Here is a 22922-nt window from a genome sequence, read left to right on the forward strand (position 1 = left end):
GTACTACTACTACCAGCAGTACTACCGCCACTAGTACTACTACTACCAGCAGTACTACCGCCACTAGTACTACTACTACTAGCAGTACTACCGCCACTAGTACTATTACTACTAGCAGTCCTACCGCCACTAGTACTACTACTACTAGCAGTACTACCGCCACTAGTACTACTACTACTAGCAGTACTACCGCCACTAGTACTACTACTACTACTAGCAGTTCTACCGCCACTAGTACTACTACTACTAGCAGTACTACCGCCACTAGTACTACTACTACCAGCAGTACTACTGCCACTAGTACTACTACTACCAGCAGTACTACCGCCACTAGTACTACTACTACCATCAGTACTACCGCCACTAGTACTACTACTACTAGCAGTACTACCGCCACTAGTACTACTACTACTAGCAGTACTACCGCCACTAGTACTACTACTACTAGCAGTAGTACCGCCACTAGTACTACTACTACTAGCAGTACTGCCACCACTAGTACTACTACTACTAGCAGTACTACCGCCACTAATACTACTACTAGCAGTACTACCGCCACTACTACTACTACTAGCAGTACTACCGCCACTAGTACTACTACTACTTGCAGTACTACCGCCACTAGTACTACTACTACTAGCAGTACTACCGCCACTAGTACTACTACTACTAGCAGTACTACCGCCACTAGTACTACTACTACTACTAGCAGTTCTACCGCCACTAGTACTACTACTACTAGCAGTACTACCGCCACTAGTACTACTACTACCAGCAGTACTACTGCCACTAGTACTACTACTACCAGCAGTACTACCGCCACTAGTACTACTACTACCAGCAGTACTACCGCCACTAGTACTACTACTACTAGCAGTACTACCGCCACTAGTACTACTACTACTAGCAGTACTACCGCCACTAGTACTACTACTACTAGCAGTACTACCGCCACTAGTACTACTACTACTAGCAGTACTACCGCCACTAGTACTACTACTACTAGCAGTACTACCGCCACTAGTACTACTACTACTAGCAGTACTGCCACCACTAGTACTACTACTACTAGCAGTCCTACCGCCACTAGTACTACTACTACTAGCAGTACTACCGCCACTAGTACTACTACTACTAGCAGTACTACCGCCACTAGTACTACTACTACTACTAGCAGTTCTACCGCCACTAGTACTACTACTACTTGCAGTACTACCGCCACTAGTACTACTACTACCAGCAGTACTACTGCCACTAGTACTACTACTACCAGCAGTACTACCGCCACTAGTACTACTACTACCAGCAGTACTACCGCCACTAGTACTACTACTACTAGCAGTACTACCGCCACTAGTACTACTACTACTAGCAGTACTACCGCCACTAGTACTACTACTACTAGCAGTACTACCGCCACTAGTACTACTACTACTAGCAGTACTACCGCCACTAGTACTACTACTACTAGCAGTACTACCGCCACTAGTACTACTACTACTAGCAGTACTGCCACCACTAGTACTACTACTACTAGCAGTACTACCGCCACTAATACTACTACTAGCAGTACTACCGCCACTACTGCTACTACTAGCAGTACTACCGCCACTAGTACTACTACTACTTGCAGTACTACCGCCACTAGTACTACTACTACTAGCAGTACTACCGCCACTAGTACTACTACTACTAGCAGTACTACCGCCACTAGTACTACTACTACTACTAGCAGTTCTACCGCCACTAGTACTACTACTACTAGCAGTACTACCGCCACTAGTACTACTACTACCAGCAGTACTACTGCCACTAGTACTACTACTACCAGCAGTACTACCGCCACTAGTACTACTACTACCAGCAGTACTACCGCTACTAGTACTACTACTACTAGCAGTACTACCGCCACTAGTACTACTACTACTAGCAGTAGTACCGCCACTAGTACTACTAGCAGTACTACCGCCACTAGTACTACTACTACTAGCAGTACTACCGCCACTAGTACTACTACTACTAGCAGTACTACCGCCACTAGTACTACTACTACTAGCAGTACTGCCACCACTAGTACTACTACTACTAGCAGTACTACCGCCACTACTACTACTACTAGCAGTACTACCGCCACTACTACTACTACTAGCAGTACTACCGCCACTAGTACTACTACTACTTGCAGTACTACCGCCACTAGTACTACTACTACTTGCAGTACTACCGCCACTAGTACTACTACTACTAGCAGTACTACCGCCACTAGTACTACTACTACTAGCAGTACTACCGCCACTAGTACTACTACTACTAGCAGTACTACCGCCACTAGTACTACTACTACTAGCAGTACTACCGCCACTAGTACTACTACTACTAGCAGTACTGCCGCCACTAGTACTACTACTAGTACTAGCAGTACTACCGCCACTAGTACTACTACTACTAGCGGTACTACCTCCACCAGTACTACTATTACTACTAGCAGTACTACCGCCACTAGTACTACTACTACTAGCAGTACTACCGCCACTAGTACTACTACTACCAGCAGTACTACCGCCACTAGTACTACTACTACTAGCAGTACCACCGCCACTAGTACTACTACTACTAGCAGTACTACCGCCACTAGTACTACTACTACTAGCAGTACCACCGCCACTAGTACTACTACTACTAGCAGTACTACCGCCACTAGTACTACTACTACTAGCAGTACTACCGCCACTAGTACTACTACTACAAGCAGTACTACCACCACTAGTACTACTACTACTACTAGCAGTACTACCGCCACTAGTACTACTACTACAAGCAGTACTACCGCCACTAGTACTACTACTACTACCAGCAGTACTACCGCCACTAATACTACTACTACTAGCAGTACTACCACCACTAGTACTACTAACACTAGCAGTACTACCGCCACTAGTACTACTACTACTAGCAGTACTACCGCCACTAGTACTACTACTACTAGCAGTACTACCGCCACTAGTACTACTACTACTAGCAGTACTACCACCACTAGTACTACTACTACTAACAGTGCTACCGCCACTAGTACTACTACTACTAGCAGTACTACCGCCACTAGTACTACTACTACTAGCAGTACTACCGCCACTAGTACTACTACTACTAGCAGTACTACCGCCACTAGTACTACTACTACTAGCAGTACTACCGCCACTAGTACTACTACTACTAGCAGTACTACCGCCACTAGTACTACTAACACTAGCAGTACTACCGCCACTAGTACTACTACTACTAGCAGTACTACCGCCACTAGTACTACTACTATTAGCAGTACTACCGCCACTAGTACTACTACTACTAGCAGTACTACCACCACTAGTACTACTACTACTAGCAGTACTACCGCCACTAGTACTACTACTACTAGCAGTACTACCACCACTAGTACTACTACTACTAGCAGTACTACCGCCACTAGTACTACTACTACTAGCAGTACTACCGCCACTAGTACTACTACTACTAGCAGTACTACCGCCACTAGTACTACTACTACTAGCAGTACTACCGCCACTAGTACTACTACTACTAGCAGTACTACCGCCACTAGTACTACTAACACTAGCAGTACTACCGCCACTAGTACTACTACAAGCAGTACTACCGCCACTAGTACTACTACTACTACAAGCAGTACTACCGCCACTAGTACTACTACTACTACCAGCAGTACTACCGCAACTAGTACTACTACTACTAGCAGTACTACCGCCACTAGTACTACTACTACCAGCAGTACTACCGCCACTAGTACTACTACTACTACAAGCAGTACTACCGCCACTAGTACTACTACTACTACAAGCAGTACTACCGCCACTAGTACTACTACTACTACTAGCAGTACTACCGCCACTAGTACTACTACTACCAGCAGTACTACCGCCACTAGTACTACTACTACTACAAGCAGTACTACCGCCACTAGTACTACTACTACTACAAGCAGTACTACCGCCACTAGTACTACTACTACTACCAGCAGTACTACCGCCACTAGTACTACTACTACTACCAGCAGTACTACCGCCACTAGTACTACTACTACCAGCAGTACTACCGCCACTAGTACTACTACTACCAGCAGTACTACCGCCACTAGTACTACTACTACTACAAGCAGTACTACCGCCACTAGTACTACTACTACTACCAGCAGTACTACCGCCACTAGTACTACTACTACTACAAGCAGTACTACCGCCACTAGTACTACTACTACTACCAGCAGTACTACCGCCACTAGTACTACTACTACTACCAGCAGTACTACCGCCACTAGTACTACTACTACTACTAGCAGTACTACCGCCACTAGTACTACTACTACCAGCAGTACTACCGCCACTAATACTACTACTACTAGCAGTACTACAGCCACTAGTACTACTACTAGTACTACTACTAGTACTACTACTACAAGCAGTACTACCGCCACTAGTACTACTACTACTAGCAGTAGTACCGCCACTAGTACTACTACTACTAGCAGTACTACCGCCACTAGTACTACTACTACTAGCAGTACTACCGCCACTAGTACTACTACTACTAGCAGTACTACCGCCACTAGTACTACTACTACTAGCAGTACTGCCACCACTAGTACTACTACTACTAGCAGTACTACCGCCACTACTACTACTACTAGCAGTACTACCGCCACTACTACTACTACTAGCAGTACTACCGCCACTAGTACTACTACTACTTGCAGTACTACCGCCACTAGTACTACTACTACTTGCAGTACTACCGCCACTAGTACTACTACTACTAGCAGTACTACCGCCACTAGTACTACTACTACTAGCAGTACTACCGCCACTAGTACTACTACTACTAGCAGTACTACCGCCACTAGTACTACTACTACTAGCAGTACTACCGCCACTAGTACTACTACTACTAGCAGTACTGCCGCCACTAGTACTACTACTAGTACTAGCAGTACTACCGCCACTAGTACTACTGCTACTAGTGGTACTACCTCCACCAGTACTACTATTACTACTAGCAGTACTACCGCCACTAGTACTACTACTACTAGCAGTACTACCGCCACTAGTACTACTACTACCAGCAGTACTACCGCCACTAGTACTACTACTACTAGCAGTACCACCGCCACTAGTACTACTACTACTAGCAGTACTACCGCCACTAGTACTACTACTACTAGCAGTACCACCGCCACTAGTACTACTACTACTAGCAGTACTACCGCCACTAGTACTACTACTACTAGCAGTACTACCGCCACTAGTACTACTACTACAAGCAGTACTACCACCACTAGTACTACTACTACTACTAGCAGTACTACCGCCACTAGTACTACTACTACAAGCAGTACTACCGCCACTAGTACTACTACTACTACCAGCAGTACTACCGCCACTAATACTACTACTACTAGCAGTACTACCACCACTAGTACTACTAACACTAGCAGTACTACCGCCACTAGTACTACTACTACTAGCAGTACTACCGCCACTAGTACTACTACTACTAGCAGTACTACCGCCACTAGTACTACTACTACTAGCAGTACTACCACCACTGGTACTACTACTACTAACAGTACTACCGCCACTAGTACTACTACTACTAGCAGTACTGCCGCCACTAGTACTACTACTACTAGCAGTACTACCGCCACTAGTACTACTACTACTAGCAGTACTACCGCCACTAGTACTACTACTACTAGCAGTACTACCGCCACTAGTACTACTACTACTAGCAGTACTACCGCCACTAGTACTACTAACACTAGCAGTACTACCGCCACTAGTACTACTACTACTAGCAGTACTACCGCCACTAGTACTACTACTACTAGCAGTACTACCGCCACTAGTACTACTACTACTAGCAGTACTACCGCCACTAGTACTACTACTACTAGCAGTACTACCGCCACTAGTACTACTACTACTAGCAGTACTACCGCCACTAGTACTACTAACACTAGCAGTACTACCGCCACTAGTACTACTACAAGCAGTACTACCGCCACTAGTACTACTACTACTACAAGCAGTACTACCGCCACTAGTACTACTACTACTACCAGCAGTACTACCGCAACTAGTACTACTAGCAGTACTACCGCCACTAGTACTACTACTACCAGCAGTACTACCGCCACTAGTACTACTACTACTACCAGCAGTACTACCGCCACTAGTACTACTACTACTACAAGCAGTACTACCGCCACTAGTACTACTACTACTACAAGCAGTACTACCGCCACTAGTACTACTACTACTACTAGCAGTACTACCGCCACTAGTACTACTACTACCAGCAGTACTACCGCCACTAGTACTACTACTACTACAAGCAGTACTACCGCCACTAGTACTACTACTACTACAAGCAGTACTACCGCCACTAGTACTACTACTACTACCAGCAGTACTACCGCCACTAGTACTACTACTACTACCAGCAGTACTACCGCCACTAGTACTACTACTACCAGCAGTACTACCGCCACTAGTACTACTACTACCAGCAGTACTACCGCCACTAGTACTACTACTACTACCAGCAGTACTACCGCCACTAGTACTACTACTACTACTAGCAGTACTACCGCCACTAGTACTACTACTACTAGCAGTACTACCGCCACTAGTACTACTACTACCAGCAGTACTACCGCCACTAATACTACTACTACTACCAGCAGTACTACCGCCACTAGTACTACTACTACCAGCAGTACTACCGCCACTAGTACTACTACTACTACCAGCAGTACTACCGCCACTAGTACTACTACTACCAGCAGTACTACCGCCACTAGTACTACTACTACCAGCAGTACTACCGCCACTAGTACTACTACTACTACAAGCAGTACTACCGCCACTAGTACTACTACTACTACCAGCAGTACTACCGCCACTAGTACTACTACTACTACTAGCAGTACTACCGCCACTAGTACTACTACTACTAGCAGTACTACCGCCACTAGTACTACTACTACTAGCAGTCCTACCGCCACTAGTACTACTACTACTAGCAGTACTACCGCCACTAGTACTACTACTACTAGCAGTACTACCGCCACTAGTACTACTACTACTACTAGCAGTACTACCGCTGTCGTCCAATACACAAAGTGTGAGATGTCACTTTAGTTACAAAGTAGTAATGCAGCCTCCCCTTCACCTTCTCCTTCTCCTTCCACTCTCGTCTCCTTCACGCTCTCACACACACACACACACACACACACACACGCTCACACACACACACACACACACACACTGCCATTGCACAGCAGGTTTTCAGCATGGTCAGCCTGCAATGGCTTCCACTTGAAAACCAGCTTTTAGACATAAAAATGGTCCCTCCTCATCCTCCACATAAACGCTGAATGAAACATTTTTATGAGGGGGCTGCATGCTGGTGTGTGTGTGTGTGTGTGTGTGTGTGTTTGTGTGTGTGTGTGTGTGTGTGTGCGTGATTATGATGGATGAGGCCTTACATGCAAAGACTCCCTCCGCTGCTGACGTGCATCGCTTTGATATCATCTCTGCAGATGATCGCGGATCTAATGAGGGCAATTTATGCAGCGGGCCCGCTCTAATTGATTATTACGCCGTAATGAGATTAAAAAGTCACCCGCACGGACGCAGCCGAGGAAGATAAAGACGAAGCGTTCCCGCTCGGAAGCGCAGGAATGTTCTCCACGTTTTGTGTTCCGTTCAAAAAAAAGGATATAGTCAGCCAGCGATTGTGCAAGTTCTCCCACTTAAAATGATGACAGACTTCTGTAGTTTTCATCATAGGTACACTTCAACTGGGAGAGACAGAATGTGAAAAAAAAAATCCAGGAATTCCCATTGTAGGAATTTTAAAGAATGTATTTGTAAAATAAGTATTTGGTCAACCATTCGAAGCTCTCACTGATGGAAGGAGGTTTGGGCTCAAAATCTCACCATACATGGCCCCGTTCATTCTTTCCTTAACACGGATCAATCGTCCTGTCCCCTTAGCAGAAAAAACAGCCCCAAAGCATGATGTTTCCACCCCCATGCTTCACAGTAGGTATGGTGTTCTTGGGGATGCAACTCTGTATTCTTCTTCCTCCAAACACGACGAGTTGAGTTTATCTTTCCTTAACACGGATCAATCGTCCTGTCCCCTTAGCAGAAAAACAGCCCCAAGTATGATGTTTCCACCCCCATGCTTCACAGTAGGTATGGTGTTCTTGGGATGCAACACAGTATTCTTCTTCCTCTAAACACGACTAGTTGAGTTGATCTTTCCTTAACACGGATCAATCGTCCTGTCCCCTTAGCAGAAAAACAGCCCCAAAGCATGATGTTTCCACCCCCATGCTTCACAGTAGGTCTGGTGTTCTCGGGATGCAACTCAGTATTCTTCGTCCTCCAAACACGACGAGTTGAGTTTATACCAAAAAGTTCTATTTTGGTTTCATCCGACCACATGACATTCTCCCAAGTGCTCTCTGGCAAACTTCAGACGGGCCTGGACATGCACTGGCTTAAGTAGGGGGACACGTCTGGCACTGCAGGATTTGATTCCCTGTCGGCGTAGTGTGTTACTGATGGTTACTTTGGTCCCAGCTCTCTGCAGGTCATTCCTCAGGTCCCCACTAGGATTTTTGCTCACCGTTCTCATGATAATTTTGACCCCACGGGATGAGATCTTGTGTGGAACCCCAGATCGAGGGAGATTATCAGTGGTCTTGTATGTCTTCCATTTTCTGATAATTGCTCCCACAGTTGATTTTTTTTTGCCTATTGTAGATTCACTCTTCCCAGTCTGGTGCAGGTCTACAATTCTTTTCCTGGTGTCCTTCGACAGCTCTTTGGTCTTGGCCATAGTGGAGTTTGGAGTCTGACTGTTTGAGGCCGTGGACAGGTGTCTTTTATACAGATAGCGAGTTCAAACAAGTGCCATTAATACAGGTAACAAGTGGAGGACAGAAGTGCTTCTTAAAGAAGAAGTTACAGGTCTGTGAGAGCCAGAGATCTTCCTTGTTTGAAGTGACCAACCATAATTTACAAATAAATTCTTTAAAATTCCTATTTTTTTCTCACATTCCGTCTCTCACAGTTGAAGTGTACCTATGATGAAAATTAAAGACCTCCGTCATCATTTTAAGTGGGAGAACTTGCACAATCGCTGGCTGACTAAATACTTTTTTTGTATTTTTTTTTTTGTATTTTTTAAGACAAATCAACAAATGTAGATTTATCGGTGTATTACTGGAAATGCCAAAACAACACCACAGTTTATTACAGTAAAAAAAGTTGAACACTTTTTTTTTTCATTTAGAGAAAAATGCCGTAAAAAGCACGATAAATTTCACAATTTTACTTACCAGTTGCAGAATTTTACTGTAAAATTGTTTAGTTTTTTTTCAAATTTTTTTAAAAAAAAGGTAAAACTTTGTCACTTGAGTTGCCGTTTTATTTTATTTTATTTTATTTTATTTTTTTTAAGATAAATCAACAAATGTATATTTATCAACAACAAATGTAGATTTATCGGTGTATTACTGGAAATGCCAAATCAACACCAGTTTACTACAGTAAAAAAAGTTGAAAACTGTTTTTCTCATTTAGAGAAAAATGCCGTAAAAACCACGATAAATTTCACAATTTTACTTACAAGTTGAAGAATTTTTCTGTAAAATTGTATTTTTTTTTTAAATTTACAATTAAAAAAAAAAGTACAATTTTGGCACCTTAGCTGCCGTTTTATTTTATTATTATTTTTTTTATTTTTTATTTTTTTTAAAGACAAATCAACAACTGTAGATTTATCGGTGTATTACTGTAAATGCCAAAACAACACCACAGTTTATTACAGTAAAAAAAGTTGAAAAAAAGTTTTTTTTTTCATTTAGAGAAAAACGCCGTAAAAACCACGATAAATTTCACAATTTTACTTACCAGTTACAGAATTTTACTGTAAAATTGTATTTTTTCTTTTAATTTACAGTATAAAAAAAGGTAAAATTTTCGCACCCGAGCTGCCTTTTTTTTTGTATTTTTTTAACACAAATCAACAACTGTAGATTTATCGGTGTATTACTGTAAATGCCAAAACAACACCACAGTTTATTACAGTAAAAAAAAAAGTACTGTTTTTCTCATTTAGAGAAAAAATGCCGTAAAATTCACCGTAAATTTCACAATAATACCATTAAAATCTATTGCTACTTTTACATTGCACAATTTGATGGATAACTTGCTTTGAAATCATTATTATTTGCATTTATTTATATTTTTTAAATTATTTGAATGTTTGATAATATATTTTAGCATAATTAGACAATATTTAAGTGAACATAATTTGCGATAAATACATTTTTTTTCTCCCAAAAAAGAAAGAAATAATACATTTAGTAAAAAAAAGTTACAGTACTTTATTGATACATTCTATTTCCCAGGCTTTCCAGGGCCAAATAAAACGAAGCGGCGGGCCACATTTGGTTCTGCGTCATGAGCTTAATTTCATGAATTATTGTGGCGACTAGGTGCTGCCGATAAAAAAAAAAATTACCACTCCGCTTTGACTTAAAGACAGCGTAAGTCCATTCTAGAATATTAATTAAAAAATAGGCTCTTGCTTTTTTATATCTACTATCGTTCCCCGTTGGACTCATTTAAGTCTTTTTCAACAGTCCGCAGTACAGAATAAAATAATATCAAATTTTGGTGAAAAAATTTTATCGGTAGAACCCGAATTACGTTAAATTTTCTCTCCTTCCGGAAATGATTGGTCAAAATTTTATCATTTTCATTCAATTGGATGATGCAACTGACTGGACTATTAGAGCGCAGTGTTTGAGTATTTGGTACGAAATGTGTCCTAAAAGTGTCTCTCTCTGGTTGCCGTGGAGATGAGTGATGCTGGTGGTGTGTGGGGAAGGGGGCGGGGCTTCTCAAAGAGGCGTGGCCATCCTTCTCCTGTGTGTCTTCTCATGTGGATGTCTTTTCAATCAATCAATCAATGTTTACTTATATAGCCCTAAATCACTAGTGTCTCAAAGGGCTACTTTTCTGCCAACCTTTCCTCTCTCCTGTACGCTGTTTTTCTCTCTTCTTCGTCTTTTTGTGTCCTCCTCTCTCTCTCGCCGTCTATAACCGCCATGGCACGGGACAGGAGCAGCACCCGGTAAAGTTCTTACTCCTCCTCCTCCTCCTCCAACACCGGGTCACTTGGGCTTTTCACTCTTTCTTTCTTTGTTCTTCAGCGTCTTATCGTCACCATGTCACCTTGCTTGTTTTATGGCTAGCCTGCACCGGAAGCAATGACATAGAAATAGTCTGTTCCAGGGTTAAAGTGTGGCCACCATCAAATGTTTCAGGTCACATCGTAACATCCTATTTGTCACGCAAGTGTAAGAAGAAGCGGTCTGTCAATTTTTCTCATAACCACCCTTGTGGACGCTGCTAAATGTTGCAGAAAAGTAATAATAAGCTCAACTTTCGTGCTAATTAAGAGTGTTTTAAGAATTTGAAAAATTCTTACAATATATATATATTTTTGGAGAAGAAAACAACCCTCTTGGAACAAAACTATTAGAGTTTGGAAAAGAGGTTCAGAGAATAATTTTAAGAATATTTTAGGAATAATTCTGTGAATAATTTGAATAATTTTTGTAAGAATTAGTAAAATAATTTAGAAAAATTCTGAATGTTTTAGGAATATTTTCTGAATTATTTGAGAAATTAAAATAAGAATAAGAATTTGAAAAAATGAAAAAAAAAAATTCTTAAATATTTTTGAGAAGAATTTAAAATATTCAAATAATAGTTTTAGGATTTCAGAGAGGGATTTGAAAAAAATACAAACTTGAACAAGATTAATAGAGTTTGGAAAAACACTTCAGGGAATGTTGCGATGAGTTGGCGACTTGTCCAGGGTGTACACCGCCTTCCGCCTGATTGTAGCTGAGATAGGTGCCAGCGTCCCCCCGCGACCCCAAAAGGGAATAAGCGGTAGAAAATGGACTTCAGGGAATGATTTTAAGAATATTTTAGGAATAAGCCTGCAAATAATTTTAATAATAATTGTTAAAATAATTTTGAAAAACAGTTTGAAAAATTCAGAAAATTGTTTTAGGAATAATTTCTGAATAATTTGAAGAATTAAAAAAATTTAATAAGAATTTGAAAAACACATTGAAAACTTCGAAAATATTTTTGAAAAGAATTTGAAATATTTAAATAATAATTTTTGGATTTTAAAGAAAAAAATACAAATTTGAACATGACTATTAGAGTTTGGAAAAGTACTTCAGAGAATAATTTTAAAGATATTTTAAGAATAATCCTGCATAATCCTGAATAAATCTAGTGAGAATTTTTAAAATAATCTACAAAAACCGTTTGAAAAATTCCGAAAATGATTTTTGGAATATTTTCAGTTTTTTAGTTTAAAAATTTTTAGTAAGAGTTATTAAAGGAATTAAAAAAAAAAATAATTGTGAAAATTATTTTAGAAATATTTTCAGAATAATTTGAAGAATCAAGAAAATACAATAAAAATTTGAAAAAAAAAAACATTGAAAACTTCAGAAATATTTTTGAGAAGAATTTGAAATATTCAAATAATAATGTTTGGATTTTATAGAAAAAAATACAAATTTGAACAAGACTGTTAGAGTTTGGAAAATTACTTCAGAGAATAATTTTAAAGATATTTTAAGAATAATCCTGCATAATCCTGAGTGAATCTAGTGAGAATTTTTAAAATAATTTTGAAAAACAGTTTGAAAAATTCCGGAAAATGATTTTAGGAATATTTTCTGTTTTTTAGTTTAAAGAATTTTAGTAAGAGATATTGAAGTAATTTTGAAAAAAAAATTCTGAAAATTATTTTAGAAATATTTTCAGAATAATTTGAAGAATTAAGAAAATAGAATAAGAATTTGAAAAAAAACATTGAAAACTTCAAAAATATTTTTGAGAAGAATTTGAAATATTCAAATAATTATGTTTGGACTTTAAAGAAAAAAATACAAATTTGAACATGACCATTAGAGTTTGGAAAAAGACTTCAGAGAATAATTTTAAATATATTTTAAGAATAATCCTGCATAATCCTGAATAAATCTAGTGAGAATTTTTAAAATAATCTAGAAAAACAGTTTGAAAAATTCCAAAAATGATTTTTGGAATATTTTCAGTTTTTTAATTTAAAGAATTTTAGTAAGAGTTATCAAAGTAATTTTGAAAAAATTCTGAAAATTATTTTAGGAATATTTTCAGAATAATTTGAAGAATTAAAATAAATAGAAGAAGAATTTAAAAAAAAATTGAAAACTTCAGAAATATTTTTGAGAAGAATTTGAAATTTTCAAATGATGATTTTAGAATTTTAAAGAGAAATTTGGAAAAAATATACATTTCAACAAGACTATTAGAGTTTGGAAAAAGACTAGTTGTAAGAATATTTTAAGAATAAGCATACGAATAATTTGAATACATTTAATAAGAATTATTAAAATAGTTTTGAAAAACAGTTTGAAAAATTCTGAAAGTTATTTTAGGAATATTTTCAGAATAATTTGAAGAATTAAAAAAATTGAATAAGAATTTGAAAAAAAAACATTGAAAACTTCAGAAATATTTTCGAGAAGAATTTGAAATATTCAAATAATAATTTTTGGATTTTAAAGAAAAAATACAAATTTGAACAAGACTATTAGAGTTTGGAAAAGGACTTCAGAGAATAATTTTAAGGATATTTTAAGAATAATCCTGTAAATAATTTAAAAAATCTTAATAAGAATTATTAAAATAATTTGGAAAAAGAGTTTGAAAAATTCAGAACATTATTCAGGAATATTTTTAGAATAATTTGAAGAATTAAAAAAATAGAATAAGAATTTGGAAAAAAATAGAAAGCTTCAGAAATATATTCGAGAAAATTTGAAATGTTCAAATTATAATTGTAGGATTTTAAAGAACATTTTCAAGAAGCATTTGAAAACAATGCACATTTGAACACGACTATTAGAGTTTTAAAAAAATCTAATAATTATCGAATAATTTTGATAGTATTTGTAACAGTAATTTTAATAATGATTTGAAAAATTTAAGGAAGAAGTTGAAGAAGAATTTAGAAAATTTAAAGCGGAATCGAATACGTTTGGAGAATCATTCTAGGAACTTTACAAACATGTTTGGAATAATTTGAAAAATATATGTTTAAAAAAATTGAAGAAGAATTTGAATAAAAATGTAAAACATTATTTTAAAAAACTGAAAAAAGATTTTTAAAATTTAAAAGAATTTTACGTTATAAAGTTAAAAAAAAAAATCATAAAAATACACATTTGAACAAGACTATTGAGTTTGAAAAATACTTAGTCCAGAGAAAAATTTTATGAATATGTTCAGGAATTTTAGTATGAATTATAAAAAGGATTTTGACAATTTGAAGTAGAGTTTGAAAATTGTAGAGAATCATTTTAAAAATATTTTGGGACAATTTGAAGAAAAAAAAATGGAATCATAATTTCAACAAGAATTTAAAAAAATATTTTAAAACTTCAGAAATATTCCCTTAAACGATTTCAAAAATCAAATATATTTTTTAGGATTTTAAAGAAAAATTTGAAGATGAATTTGGAACAAGACTATTGGCGTTTGAAAAAGACTGAAGAATTTAGGGAGTAATTTTGTCAATATTTGTCATAATAATATTTAAAATATGTTTTTAAATTTGAAGAATTTTGAAAGTTTGAAGAAGAAATGGATAAATTCAGAGAATCATTTTAGGAATGATACAAATATTTTTTGAATAATTTGAAGAAAAAAAAACGTTTTTGAATTGAAAAAAAATTAGAACAAAAAAAATCATAAATTAGTTTGAAAAACTTTAAAACATTTTTTAAGAATAATTAGGAAAAAATAAAGAAGAATTTTAGGGTTTAGAGAAAAACAACACAGAAGATTGTTCTTTAAAAATATATATTTTTTAAAAAGGCCTTGAAAATCCTGATAACCGTAATAAGAATATTTCTTAGGAATATTTCAACGAAACATTTTAAGGTGATGTCTAAAAAAAAAAAAAAAAAATTTAAACATAGAATAATTTTAGGATTTTATTAATATTTTTGGTATAATTTGAAAAATGATTAAAACAATTTTGAATAAGAATTTGAGAATGTTCAATCAATAATTTTAGGACTATGAAGAAAAATGAAATGCTGAAGAATTAAAGTACCACATCCGGCATCCATCTCTAGATTTTATTATAGTTACACTTTGACCCCGGAACAGACTATTTTTAATGGCATTCATTTGTATGTTAAAAACTCATTAAAAATCATGTTAGAACATTTTGTCTCCTGGTTCTGAGGTTCCACTGTTCAAGAATGACTTGTTTGTTTTTGAAGGTTATTTTATCAATCAATCAATCAATGTTTACTTATATAGCCCTAAATCACTAGTGTCTCAAAGGGCTGCACAAACCACAACACAAACCACTACGACATCCTCGGTAGGCGCACATAAGGGCAAGGAAAACTCACACCCTCTAAAATATTGAAGACATAAAACAAAAACATGTAATTTGACAAGAGTAAAACATTTGTGACTTACGATTTAATAATAAATAATAAAAAAAAAATACAACGATTTAATAATAAAACACAATTAATACAAATTGAAAAAAACATTTGAAAAATAAAATTTTAAGGAAATATATATAAAATAACAAAATAAAATTAAGGAAATATATATAAAATTAACAATAAAAACTACATTTAATAAAAAATTAAGACAAACAAAACTAATATAAAATTAAAAAAAATTAACATAAATAAAAACGGACTCTAAAATATTGAAGACAAAACAAAAACATGTAATTTGACAAGAGTAAAACATTTGTGACATACGATTTAATAATGAATAATAAAAAAATAATAAAACGATTTAATAATAAAACACACTTAATACAAATTGAAAAAAACATTTGAAAAATAAAAATAAAGGAAATATATATAAAATAATAAAATAAAATAAAGGGAATATACATACAATTAACAATAAAAACTACATTTAATAAAAAATTAAGACAAACAAAACTAATATAAAAGCAAAACAAATTAACATAAATAAAAAGGAACTCTAAAATATTGAAGACATAAAACAAAAACATGTAATTTGACAAGAGTAAAACATTTGTGACTTACGATTCAATAATAAATAATAAAAAATAATAATAAAACGATTTAATAATAAAACACAATTAATACAAATTGAAGAAAACATTTGAAAAATAAAAATAAAGGAAATATATATAAAATAACAAAATAAAATAAAGGAAATACATATAAAATTAACAATAAAAACTACATTTAATAAAAAAATTAAGACAAACAAAACTAATATAAAATCAAAACTAATTAACATAAATAAAAAGGGACTCTAAAATATTGAAGACATAAAACAAAAACATGTAATTTGACAAGAGTAAAACATTTGTGACTTACGATTTAATAATAAATAATAAAAAATAATAATAAAACAATTTAATAATAAAACACAATTAATACAAATTGAAAAACACATTTGAAAAATAAAAATAAAGGAAATATACATAAAATAACAAAATAAAATAAAGGAAATATATATAAAATTAACAATAAAAACTACATTTAATAAAAAATTAAGACGAACAAAACTAATATAAAATCAAAACAAATTAACATAAATAAAAAGGGACTCTAAAATACTGAAGACATAAAATAAAAACATGTAATTTGACAAGAGTAAAACATTTGTGACTTACGATTTAATAATAAATAATAAAAAAAAATAATACAACGATTTCATAATAAAACACAATTAATACAAATTGAAAAAACATTTGAAAAATAAAAATAAAGGAATATATATAAAATAACAAAATAAAATAAAGGAAATATATAAAAAATTAACACTAAAAACTACATTTAATAAAAAATTGAGACAAACAAAACTAATATAAAATCAAAACTAATTAACATAAATAAAAAGGGACTCTAAAATATTGAAGACATAAAACAAAAACATGTAATTTGGCAAGAGTAAAACATTTGTGACTTACGATTTAATAATAAATAATAAATAATAATAATAAAACAATTTAATAATAAAACACAATTAATACAAATTGAAAAAACATTTGAAAAATAAAAATAAAGGAAATATATATAAAATAACAAAATAAAATAAAGGAAATATATATAAAATTAACAATAAAAACTACATTTAATAAAAAATTAAGACAAACAAAACTAATATAAAATCAAAACAAATTAACAAAAATAAAAAGGGACTCTAAAATATTGAAGACATAAAACAAAAACATGTAATTTGACAAGAGTAAAACATTTGTGACTTACGATTTAATAATAAATAATAAAAAATAATAATAAAACAATTTAATAATAAAACACAATTAATACAAATTGAAAAAAACATTTGAAAAATAAAAATAAAGGAAATATATATAAAATAACAAAATAAAATAAAGGAAATATATATAAAATTAACAATAAAAACTACATTTAATAAAAAATTAAGACAAACAAAACTAATATAAAATCAAAACAAATTAACAAAAATAAAAAGGGACTCTAAAATATTGAAGACATAAAATAAAAACATGTAATTTGACAAGAGTAAAACATTTGTGACTTACGATTTAATAATAAATGATAAAAAAAATGATAAAACGATTTAATAATAAGACAAAATTAATACAAATTGAAAAAACATTTGAAAAATAAAAATAAAGGAAATATATATAAAATAACAAAATAAAATAAAAGAGATATATATAAAATTAACAATAAAAACTACATTTAATAAAAAATTAAGAGAAACAAAACTAATATTAAATCAAAACAAATTAACATAAATAAAAAGGGACTCTAAAATATTGAAGACATAAAACAAAAACATGTAATTTGACAAGAGTAAAACATTTGTGACTTACGATTTAATAATAAATAATAAAAAATAATAATAAAACAATTTAATAATAAAACACAATTAATACAAATTGAAAAACACATTTGAAAAATAAAAATAAAGGAAATATACATAAAATAACAAAATAAAATAAAGGAAATATATATAAAATTAAAAATAAAAACTACATTTAATAAAAAATTAAGACGAACAAAACTAATATGAAATCGAAACAAATTAACATAAATAAAAAGGGACTCTAAAATATTGAAGACATAAAATAAAAACATGTAATTTGACAAGAGTAAAACATTTGTGACTTACAATTTAATAATAAATAATAAAAAAAATAAATAAAATGATTTAATAATAAAACACAATTAATACAAATTGAAAAAAAAAATTAAAAATAAAAATAAAGGAAATATATATAAAATTAACAATAAAAACTACATTTGATAGAAAATTGAGACAAACAAAACTAATATAAAATCATAACAAATTAACATAAATAAAAAGGGACTCTAAAATATTGAAGACATAAAACAAAAACCTGTAATTTGACAAGAGTAAAACATTTGTGACTTATGATTTAATAATAAATAACAAAAAAAATAAATAAAACGTTTTAATAATAAAACACAATTAATACAAATTGAAAAAAACATTTGAAAAATAAAAATAAAGGAAATATATATAAAATAAAGGAAATATATATACAATTAACAATAAAAACTACATTTAATAAAAAATTGAGACAAACAAAACTAATATAAGATCAAAACAAATTAACATAAATAAAAAGTGTATATAGAAATTTGAAAAACATCAAATAAAACAAAAACATCTAATTTAACAAAATAAAAAACTAATAGAAAAAATAAGGAAATATGTTGAAAACAAAATAAAATAAAAATAGAATACTAAATAAAAAAAACTCATAAAAATGAAAGATTAAGAACATGTGTAAAAAAATTTTTTTTTTTTTTTCCATCTTCGAGTCCTCCCTGAATCGGTTGTGATCCGCAAATAAATCTTGCCGACCACATTCTCCGCCTCCTCTCACTCCATCTTGTCACGTGATGCCAGGCGCCATCACATGACCGCCGCGCCTCCGCCCGCCGCCGCCGCCCTAAAGCGGGCTCCGGCGAGCCGACGCCGGTGGTCCCATTTGTCACGGAAGAACTGTTCAGAGCCCCGAAAGAAAGAAAGAAAGAAAGAGGTTTGGCCGGGCACTCTGCCGGGAGCTGCCTGTGGACGTGGAATGTAAACGTGTGTGATGGTGCTGGACTGCCAGGATGCTGACGTCCATGAAACCTCCAAACAGTCAGGCCTCTGATTGCTTGACCTTTCATGTTTGACACTTTTGTGCAGAAGAGGAGACTGACTGAGTGTTTTAAAGCTGATCCCTGCAAGCTTTTCTTTGAAAATGGCTGACGATGTTATTCCCGTCTCTCTGGTCCTAAGCCTTGTTGTTGTTCCTTGGGGCGCCTCTAGGGGGAGCAGCAAGGGCAAAGACATCAGCACCATCAAGTCGCTGCGAGTGTTGCGAGTGCTGCGTCCTCTGAAGACCATCAAGCGCCTGCCCAAGCTGAAGGTGAGTTATCTTCTTCGAATTAATTATTCTTCAAAATACTTTAAGATTTAAAAAAAAAAAAATTTCAAATCTAAAATTCTTGTTAAATTTTTTTTTTAAATATTCTTGTTTTCTTTACTTCATGAATTTCTTCTTTGAATTCTTTGATTTTTTTTAAATTCCTGTTGTAATTATTTTAATTCTTAATGTTCTTCTAAGAATCATTCTTTAAATACTTTTAAACTGTTCATCTTAAAATCATTCCTAAAAATGGTTTTCAAATTCTAAAAAATATTTTTCTTATTTGTTTCTCCAAAATTATTCTCTGAATTTTTTGACTCAAAAAATGATTTCATTTTTAAAATAATATTTCAATTCAAATTCAAATTAAATGTTTTTATTTTATGTTTGAATGATGAATGTGAGTGTGAATGTTGTCTGTCTATCTGTGTTGGCCCTGCGATGAGGTGGCGACTTGTCCAGGGTGTACCCCGCCTTCCGCCCGATTGTAGCTGAGCTAGGCGCCAGCGCCCCCCACGACCCCGAAAGGGAATAAGCGGTAGAAATGGATGGATGGATGGATGATTCTAAGAAGTATTTTTTAAATTGTTTGTCGTATTTTTTGGAAATTCTTGGAACTAATTCTAAAAGTCATTCAAATTATTCATATAATTATTCTTTAAAATATTCTCAGAGTTGTTCAAGATTTTTCATACATTTTTTGGGAATTATTCGTAAAATAATCCTAAAATTTTTCCAAGATTTTTTTGTTTATTTTTCCTTAAATGTTCAAAGTTTTTTTGGGGCCGGTGGGAGAAAGGGAAAATAATTTTAATAAATAGTATTAGAATTTTTAAAATGATTCTTTGAATTTTTTGAAATACTACTTTAAATAATCAAAATTATTTTAAGAATTTTTCCTAAAAGTTTTCACATTATTTTTAGACATATTATTAAAAATAGTCTTAGAATTATTCTCTGAGATTTTCCAATTATTTTTCAAATTTTAATACCTTTGTTTGTATTGTATTAATGTTAATTTCTGATAATATTTTTCAAATATTATTTTAATTTCTTATTCAACTCTGGTATTCAAAATCCTATTTTTTTCCAAAAATCATTCTTAAAATACTTTTAGAATCTTTATCTTGAAATAATTTCAAAAATTATTTTAAATTCTAAAAATTCTTCTTTAAATTCATTCTTTTTTTTTTATTCTTCTTTTAATTTCTTTTTAAGTCCAACATTTTTTTTCAAACTTTCAAATTCATATCTAAATTTAATATATTGATTACATTTAATTTTTTTCATTAATCAAAAAATTATAATTTAATTACATTATTCTAAAGAAAATATTTCAAACATTTCTAGAAAAATGATTCTCAGATTTTTTTTGAACACTTCTTCAAATAATCAAAATTATTCTAAAAATGTATCCTGAAATAATTTTATCCTACTCTGAGTTTCAAACTCTAATAATTTTGTTAAAATTTCATTTTTTTACTTGCTCATATTATTTTTCATTAACATTATATTCAGTCCAACAAAATAACATATAATAATACATAATAATACAATAATAATAGCATAATAATACAATAATAATAACATAATAATACAATAATAATACCTATTACAACAATAATACAACAATCATACATAATATTACAATAATAATATGATAATGTAATAATAATACATATTACAATTATACATCATATTACAATAATAACGCAATAATAACAACATAATAATACAATAATAATGCATAATATTACAATATTAATACAATAATTATACATAATATTAAAATAATAATACAATTCCAATTCCAAACCAGTCCTAGCCCAGCAACGTTCCAAACTGCAACCAAAAGAGTAATTGAAAAGACACACAAAATCCAAAGGAGTCAAACAAAAATAAACATTATAAACAACAGTATTAAAATAAATAAGAGTACCAACATAACGGGATTAAAAACATTTAAAAAAATACAACAAGCAAAAAAAAAAATTATTTTTCATTTATATAAAAAATAGTGTGACAGTGACTTACACTTGCATCACATCTCATAATCTTGACAACAAATTGATCCAATATTTACCTCAAGAAGTAAAATAACTCATATTTTAGGTTTGTATAAGAGTTAAAACAAATCTAAATAAAAGACCACATATTTCGAAAAATTAACTTTTAGTTTTTCAAATTCTTATTCAAATTCCTCTTTTAATTCTTAAAATTGTTCTTAAAATTAAAAGTTTTTTTTAAAAAACCCTAAAAATCTTCCCAGAATTTTTCCAATTCTTCTTCAAATTGTTAAAAAATGTTTTAAAAAAAATATCTAAATAACAGACGACATATTCCAAAATAGTATTTTTGAGTTTTTCAAATTTTTATTCAAATTCCTCTTTAAGTTCTTAAAAGTTTTCTTAAAATGAAATATTCCCAAAAAAAAACCTTTAATCAAAGAACCCTAAAAATCTTTCTAGAATGTTTCTAATTCTTCTTCAAATTCTAAAACTCTTCATCAAATTCTTAAAAACATTCTTAAAAAATATCTAAATAACAGACCACATATTCCAAAATAGTATTTTTGAGTTTTTCAAATTCTTGTTAAAATTTATTTTTAAATTCTTAAAATTGTCTTAAAATAAAATAAAACATTTAAAAAAACTTTAATTAAAAAAAACTTAAAATTCTTACCCGATTTTTTTCTAATTCTTCTTCAAATTATTAAAAACGTTCTTAAAAAATCTTAAATTTCATATTCCTCTTTAAAATCTTAAAAGTTTTCTTTATATATATATATTTTTTAACTTTTAATTAAAAACTCCTAAAAATCTTCCCAGAATTTTTCAAATTCTTCTTCAAAGTTCTCGAAATCTTCCTCAAATTCTTAAAAATATTTTAAAGAAATCTAAATATTAGACCAAATATACAAAAATATTATTTTTGAGTTTTTCACATTTTTATTCAAATTCCAAAAATAACTTTAATCAAAAGACCCTAAAAATCTTCTTAGAATTTTTCTAATTCTTCTTCAAATTCTCAAACTCTTCTTCAAATTCTTAAAAAAATTCTTTAAAAAATCTAAATAACGGACCACATATTCCAAAATAGTATTTTTGAGTTTTTCTAATTGTTATTCATATTCCTCTTTAAAATCTTAAAAGTTTTCTTAATTATTTTTTTTTAAAACCTTTAATTAAAAACTTCTAAAAATCTTCCCAGAATTTTTCTAATTCTTCTTCAAAATTCTTGAAATCTTCCTCAAATTCTTAAAAATATTTAAAAAAAAATCTAAATACTAGACAGAAATATAC

The 22922-nt window shown here is 32.3% G+C and overlaps 1 protein-coding gene across 1 annotated transcript in view; it reads left to right on the plus strand.

Annotated features, from left to right (window-relative positions):
- LOC133561056 (voltage-dependent P/Q-type calcium channel subunit alpha-1A-like) overlaps positions 1-22922 on the plus strand; it is a 130823-nt gene that overhangs the window by 53621 nt on the left and 54280 nt on the right. Inside the window, exon 14 of the mRNA XM_061914265.1 lies at positions 19521-19620. Coding sequence (XP_061770249.1) covers positions 19521-19620 — 100 coding nt within the window. The remainder of the gene's footprint in view (positions 1-19520; positions 19621-22922) is intronic.

Source organism: Nerophis ophidion, linkage group LG01 (genome assembly GCF_033978795.1).
Source record: "Nerophis ophidion isolate RoL-2023_Sa linkage group LG01, RoL_Noph_v1.0, whole genome shotgun sequence".
NCBI classification, from domain to species: Eukaryota; Metazoa; Chordata; class Actinopteri; order Syngnathiformes; family Syngnathidae; genus Nerophis; species Nerophis ophidion.